Source organism: Branchiostoma belcheri, unplaced genomic scaffold, assembly GCF_001625305.1.
Source record: "Branchiostoma belcheri isolate BF01 breed outbred unplaced genomic scaffold, Haploidv18h27 scaffold215, whole genome shotgun sequence".
NCBI lineage: Eukaryota > Metazoa > Chordata > Leptocardii > Amphioxiformes > Branchiostomatidae > Branchiostoma > Branchiostoma belcheri.
In genome coordinates, this window is record NW_017803658.1 from 242,647 (window position 1) to 249,834 (window position 7,188).

Below are 7,188 nucleotides of genomic sequence, written 5' to 3' on the forward strand. Positions count from 1 at the left end.
GGCTTTTCTTGTATATCGTATACTACATATAATCTGCCTTATTCTTTTGACATCTCAAAAGAAGTTAACAAGTGGTTCAGAGTTATTTCCGAGTCAAAAGTTTTAACGCCGCACAGGCCTTATTCTGACCGTGAATCTTTTTCACCCTTAGATTGCTGCTGTGGGTATGACCACACAGTCCCTCTCCAATACTGGTGAGGATAAGCCTACCATCAACCTTCCCCCGTACGACGAGCAAGGGAGACTACCAAGCAGGAAGCGGAGATTCAGAAGGTCTCTCCCCGCACCAGCGGATGGACAGGAGTCCAGGTACTAGGTGAAGCCGCGCGACTTCGTTGAAAACGACGCTGAAATTCACAACGGTCCGGACGGCATGGCCTCCACTGATGCCCATCTGACGCCCGATGCTATGGTAAGAAGGTGAAAATGACAGGGTTTTTGAAGGCACATAAAGTTTTATAATAGGAATAAAGAATTGTAACTCCGAAAAGGAGGCAGTGCCGCCAATCTACGTATAAGCACTGCATGTTAGTACTTGTAATACACAACAAATAACTATCAGTTAAAAAATTCAGATGTTGTAGAGTGTATTTTAGAGTTTATTAGCCTTCGGGTATGATTTTTCAATAGCGCGATTACTATTATTATCGTTGATACACACTATTGACCGTCAATGATACTTCACAAAATCAATTCTTTAAGTACACCTTTAAAAAATGCATAAAGCTTCCGTTTCTTCTCTCATCTGTACCTTACGTATGCTTAAAGATGTGCTTAAAAATGGGATTTTGAAAAGTGCTTTATACTCAATTGCAGGTTCCCATGGACATGACTCCTCCGGCAGACCACACAGAGAATGCTCAAGTTCTTGATAACCAGACGGAGACTTTCCGTTCTGAAGGCTGGAAGCGGTTCCGTGTCGAGCAGAATCACACGGAAGGCGCCAACAGTACCACCGAGGCCCCAACCGTCCCACCACATGTAGTTGGTGACGAGGAGGCAGAAGTGGCCCACGACTGGGGCTACACAACCGGAGAAAACCACTGCAACAACGTCCGAGTTCGTCGCCGCGTTTCCAAGGTATTATATTACTATTATCATTGATACACCCTTGACCGTCTATGGCACTTCACAAAATCCATTAAGCAATACTGGCATAAAGGTTCCGTTTCTTCTCTCACCTGTACCTTTAAGTATTCTTAAAGATATTCTGTACAGTCACTACAGTGCTTCCTACTCACTTGCAGGTACCCGTTGGCATGACTCCTCCGGCAGACCACACAGAGAATGCCCAAGTTCCTGACAAACAGACGGAGACTTTCCGTTCTGAAGGCTGGAAGCGGTTCCGTGTCGAGCAGGATCACACGGATGGCGCCGACAGTACCACCGAGGCCCCAACCGTCCCACCACATGTAGTCGGTGACGAAGAGGGAGAAGAAGTGGCCCACGACTGGGGCTACACACCCGGAGAAAACCACTGCAACAACGTCCGAGTTCGTCGCCGCGTTTTCAAAGTTCCCTTCCCGGCGACAGACGACAGCTCCGCCACTAGGGTGACTCATCTGGAGCCCAAGCCGAACTGCTCACTTTGACTTGACAAGAAAGTCAGCGGCGACGTCGACAGCATGGGCACTGACCGCAATGGTGCTATGGGCAATGTCTTCACGAAGAACTCTACAGACTTGAATCTGTACTTGGATGCCGTGCTAACAGACATTATGAAGAGCCACAAGAGAAAGCACTACCGTGGCCTGAAACGTATCAAACGGAGCAAAGCCATCGTCGTGCTGGCAGCAGTTGGTGTGCTGATCGCTGGCTCTGTGGGACACGTCTATTTGCGACAAATTGTACCGTGAACGGGGCCCTTATACTTTGATCCACGCTATGCTTATCTGAGTTCTGATATACTGCTGATGAAATTATGCCCCGCCATATCACCAAAGCACTGTATCTACTTGAATAATTGGATTTCGAGGCCAATATAGCTTCATACACATTCAAACTTTGTTTATTTTATCCTTAAAATATATGGAACGTACCCGTGACCTGACCTTATTTACAACCCATGTTTCGTGCGAAACAAAAGCTGCAGTTTTCTTTTACATCTTGTATGGACAGGTCCTACAGACCTACAATGTAATTTCATGCAGCATCCGTTTCTACGAATAAGAAAACAGTATTGTCGGGAAAATGTTGTCTTATTTGTCGTCAGTGTCATGTTTAATACCAAGGACAGGGAGGCTTGTCGGTGTGTAGATTGTGTTCAGTACAAAGGAAAGGTATGTTTGCTTGGGCTCAGATGGTGTTTAGTACCAAGGACAGGTATGCTTGCCTGTGTGTAGATTTCAGTGCCAAGGAAAGGTATGCTTGCCTGTGTGTGGATTTCAGTGCCAAGGAAAGGTATGCTTGCTTGTGTGTGGATTTCAATTTCAGTGCCAAGGAAAGGTATGCTTGCTTGTGTGTGGATTTCAGTGCCAAGGAAAGGTATGCTTGCTTGTGTGTGGATTTCAGTGCCAAGGAAAGGTATGCTTGCTTGAGTGTGGATTTCAGTGCCAAGGAAAGGTATGCTTGCTTGAGTGTGGATTTCAGTGCCAAGAAAAGGTATGCTTGACTGTGTGTAGATTTCAGTGCCAAGGAAAGGTATGCTTGCTTGAGTGTGGATTTCAGTGCCAAGGGAAGGTATGCTTGCCTGTGTGTGGATTTCAGTGCCAAGGAAAGGTATGCTTGCCCGTGTGTGTTTGGATTTCTGTGCCAAGGAAAGGTATGTTTGCTTGTGTGTGGATTTCAGTGCTAAGGAAAGGTATGCTTGCTTGTGTGTGGATTTCAGTGCCAAGGAAAGGTATGCTTGCTTGAGTGTGGATTTCAGTGCTAAGGAAAGGTATGCTTGCTTGTGTGTGGATCAGTTCAGCACCAAGGGCAGGTATACATGCTTGGGTCGTGTGTAGATTGTGTTCAGCACCAAGGACAGGTATGGCTGCCAGTGTGTGAACTGAATCCAGCATCAATGACAGGTGTACTTGCTTTTGTGTGGATTGTGTTAAGAAACTACATAAATATATAAACCTTGTAGTTTCAATACCTCTTTGTTTTCTTGTTTTTATTACTTCTCTTAGCTCCATAAACTTTTTTCAGTTTCAAAAACTACAGAAGTCAGCTGTATATATAATGCAAATGTCACACATCAGACATCATATCATACAACAATCCAAGAATCAGAAATATTGAAAGTGTTAAGCAAAACAATACTTGCTACGGGAACTGCTTTGGGAATATTTCCCTTTAATTACAAAAAAGGACTATAATATAACATAAAACATTACAGAAATGTACATACAAATGTATATAGAAGCAGAAAATGTGGCACAGCCACTCTCTGAATACCAGTAGTATTGTATTGTGGCTGAAAGCAACACTGTTTAGAAGAACCAAGGTCCAAAATATTCAAACAATGTGCTTCTGAGCTAAAAACAAGTATAGAATCTTGAATAGTTTTCAGATACGAGACACATAATATATTTCTTTCCTTTGGCTTTTATAGAATGTCACTGTTTTCAAATAAGTCTGAAATAAACATCTATCATCTCAAACTACAGAAAATAAATATGTTCTTCTAGTCCTTGTTTTACCATTTTATGGATCCTTACACCCTGACTTTATATTAGACCAAAGGAGTAAAAAGGAGCTACTATGAAATTTAAGTTTACCACTTGTATGAAATTACTTTCCATTCACAATAGAGGCTACTTTTAAGTGCTCAAGCATTGAACAGATCATCATATAACAATTCATTGGCAGTCCAGTCTAGGAAGACTATTAACAATAGCTCTCAATTTATTTCAAACTATAATTTTTTCTCTTAACATGGCATAACAGAAATCACCCGTAAGTCATATTTCAAGCCACCCATGATCAGCACTTTGGTCTATATATGTAGCCCCTCGGCAGAACGTACTGCATCCGTTCGAAACCCAAGTGCATAGCACTCCAGCAGAGCGTCTCATTTAAGGTTTTATTTGCAAATATAAGGATGATTTCCAGGCTGTAGTTCTAAAACTTTTGTATCAGAAAATTCTGATGCAACACTCACCAAACAGCCATCGAAATCGAATCCAGGCTTAGCACAGGTGCAGTACATTCTGTCTAACTGCCGGTCTATATTAACTCTACAAATTAAAGAAGGCACATGTACAGTTAAACTACAGGGTTGTCCGTGGGAATATTGAGGCAGCTCGACGAGAAAACACCACAGGTACTCCTAGAAAAAATAGAAAACATTTCAGGATCAACATAAAGTTCTATTTCACTTACATTCTTGTTACTACTATTGGGGGAGATTTCATGAAATACAGAAATCTTACTTGTATTATGACCTACAAGTTGATAGTAATAAAATTGTTCCTTTTTATCATTATAAAAGTTCTCATGGTTTCTCAAAACAAGAGTTCAAGTTTACCAGGCTGTAGGACATGTTCCTGTCCTGTGGCCTTGACCTTGAGTCTCAGCTGCTGGTGACCTTGGTCCTGTCGTGTCAGCGTGACTCGGATCTGGTTACAGTCGGCTTCAAAGTTCAGCTTGTTTCGTCTGTAGCAGAACCATCCAAATCAAACCAAACAATTAATTAAATTACTTTCTGTAACCTAAACATGTAAGTTACATGTATGATCCACTGCTGCTAGTCACATGTGTTATCTGCATGACATAATGTGATGTCACAGAAGCGGTGGATCTCTCATTCCTTGTTCAAAACTTGCTTTATAATTATACTAGAGTTCCACGATCTCGTACCTTCGCCAAATGATGTTAGCCTTTATGACTAAGAAATTATAGATTTATCCCCCTGATTGTGCAAATAGGATCCTGTATTGCATCAATTATATCTGTTGATCATATTCTACACCAGAAGTCTTATCTTATCAAAGAATGCCATTATGGTATTTCCTAATAAATTATGCAAATGAGGTCCTTATTTGAATAAGTTATGTTTAATTATGTTCACCTTCACATAACTTTCAAATATCTCAAGTATGAAATTACAGGCAGTTACCACTATGTAATTATAACATTTACTCATTAATTATGCAAATTAAGTCCTCATTTGCATAATTGATATCTGCCTGTATATATTTCTGCCGTTCTACATGCAATTACATATGACACAAGCTTGAATAGTCCTTTCATAGAATGCAGCTTATTTATAGAATTTCCTCATTGATTATGCAAATTACATTAATATTTGCATAATTGTAGTATTATTATGTCAAGCATCACTTCAGGTACATAACGTTAACATGCTAAAAATCACGACGATCCATCAATTGGTTCTTGAGTTATCCGCCTTTAAACATTTTTCAACTAACGCCCCTGCAGTTCCAGAGCAACCTGCTAGCTGGCTCAAACTCATGTCACTTCATTCCCAGCCCAAGAGCTTCATCTTCATCTTTGCCGGGGCTCAAAGGTGTTATGTGAGCCCCGGCTACACCCCCATATAGCCCCTGATGGGGGATCTACCATCTAAATGTCATGACCCTAGCATGTCCAGATCACGAGATATCAAAGCCAGAAGTTCAGCTGCAGTACCATAACAAGCTGCTAGGGGGCCCAAAATCTAATCAGTTCCACGTGTCATGACCCACCTACAAATATATCAAGATAATCCATCTAAGCTTTCTCGAGTTATGCTGTTGACAGACAGACAGACAGACAGACAGACAGACACACGGCCAGGAAAACATAACGTGTGTTAACCTTCGTCAATTCTTGGCGAAGGTATTATAGGATAGGGTCTGTAGCATGGGATCAAACTAGTTGCCTCCATGCTTAGCCTGGATGCCAGACCCAAAGCACACTGGACACAAAATATCCCAGGCTCACTGAGATATTTGTGTCCAGTGTGCTATGGGTCTGGAACCCTGGCTACTCCATGCTCAGCTGGTCCGAGATCTTCAGCTTGGAGATTGCTGCTAGAGGCTGACCTGATCTCGCGAGACTTCTGACGAGACTTGCGTTACATCTGATCTGGCGGGAAAAGTCAAGAAGATGGCCGCGCAGCAGTAAATTTTGACGAATTTTCGTTACGTCAGGTCAACAACGACGGCCTTTTACATTAGGATCTAACATAACAGAAGAACAGACTTCATTTCCGTCCAGGTAAGAAGTGCCTGAATTGTCAGAATCAACCAATGTTCTGTGATTATGTTTTTTTGTGCGATCACAAACAACAGTGGCGGGCGGAGACATCCCGTCTTGCCGGCCGGCTGCCTCCTAAGAATCAGACGTACAGGAGTTGAACGTCTATGAATATATACTGACTGCCTCGATATACTAGTAGTTCTTAAAAGTCGATTGTGCAGGCACGATAGGCCAGAGCGAGCATATAAATACATGTCCTCGACTCCCCTACAAATTATACACCAGCGGAATAATTAGATTGGGCCGTTCAAAAAAATAACTGAGGAGGGGGGGTTGAAGAGCTTGGATTTTCTACTTTTTGACTCCCCTTTCATTTTTATCCAAGGGCCTTGACCCCCCTTCATCCAGGGGCCTAAGCCCCTTAAAAATTCTATCCAAGCGACTTGACCCCCCTATAATTTCATCCAAATCCAGGGTTAAACCCCTTCAATCCAAATCCACACTCACTATATTTAAACCCCCTTATGTAAAAGAACGTGGCTACATACACACCCGGTGTGTATATAAAATCTATTTGTCTTTTATGTACACACCCGGTGTGTATATAAAATCTATTTGTCTTTTATATACATAACCGGAAAGTTGATAGGGCAGACATTCGAATGATCTGTCGCCGGTGGGTTATCCAGAGTCACCAAAGGGACCGGGGCGAACCCCGGGTTGGTCTTGGTCTGATAAATGCACGCCAGACCGTGAGGTCGGCGCTTCTTCCGCATGTATTAGTTCTAGAATTACCACAGTTATCCATGTAGGATGTGACGATCAAAGGAACCATAACTGATTTAATGAGCCATTCGCAGGTTCACTGAGACAGTTCAAACTTGCACGTGCATGGCTTGATCTTTGAGACAAGCATATGACTACTGGCAGGATCAACCAGGTAGCGAGGACGCCAGGGGCGGGCGACCGGTCTCGCCGCCGCCGCCGGGAGCGGGGCCCCGCGCAAGCGGGGCGGTCCGCTCTCCACTCGACCGTCGGCACAGAGACGAGCGGCCGCAC

General features: G+C 42.9%; 2 protein-coding genes and 1 long non-coding RNA gene across 3 annotated transcripts in view; 2 read left to right on the plus strand and 1 right to left on the minus strand.

Moving 5' to 3' along the window:
• Nucleotides 1-138: 138 nt before the first annotated feature.
• Nucleotides 139-2,149, plus strand: LOC109470002. The gene is made up of 3 exons (XM_019768780.1): nt 139-412; nt 817-1,080; nt 1,248-2,149. Exons 1-3 carry the CDS (start codon nt 374-376, stop codon nt 1,590-1,592), a joined length of 648 nt encoding a protein of 215 aa, XP_019624339.1. The 5' UTR covers nt 139-373; the 3' UTR covers nt 1,593-2,149.
• A 941-nt stretch (nt 2,150-3,090) lies between these two features.
• Nucleotides 3,091-5,903, minus strand: LOC109470010. The gene is made up of 3 exons (XR_002140228.1): nt 5,746-5,903; nt 4,454-4,581; nt 3,091-4,255 (listed from the first exon to the last, which is right to left on the minus strand). It is a non-coding gene; the product is annotated as an uncharacterized LOC109470010 (long non-coding RNA).
• Nucleotides 5,904-6,005: 102 nt separating this feature from the next.
• LOC109470009 (Fanconi anemia group D2 protein-like) overlaps nt 6,006-7,188 on the plus strand; it is a 68,553-nt gene continuing 67,370 nt past the window's right edge. The window contains 1 exon segment of the mRNA XM_019768790.1: nt 6,006-6,147. The gene's annotated coding sequence lies outside the window, so the exon portion shown is untranslated.

Bases quoted from the DNA above. Each gene is read 5' to 3' on its own strand.
- LOC109470002 (XM_019768780.1), top strand. From the start codon at position 374: ATGGCCTCCACTGATGCCCATCTGACGCCCGATGCTATG. The intron at 413-816 runs GTAAGAAGGTGA...ACTCAATTGCAG, and splicing joins ATCTGACGCCCGATGCTATG to GTTCCCATGGACATGACTCC. The intron at 1,081-1,247 runs GTATTATATTAC...ACTCACTTGCAG, and splicing joins TTCGTCGCCGCGTTTCCAAG to GTACCCGTTGGCATGACTCC.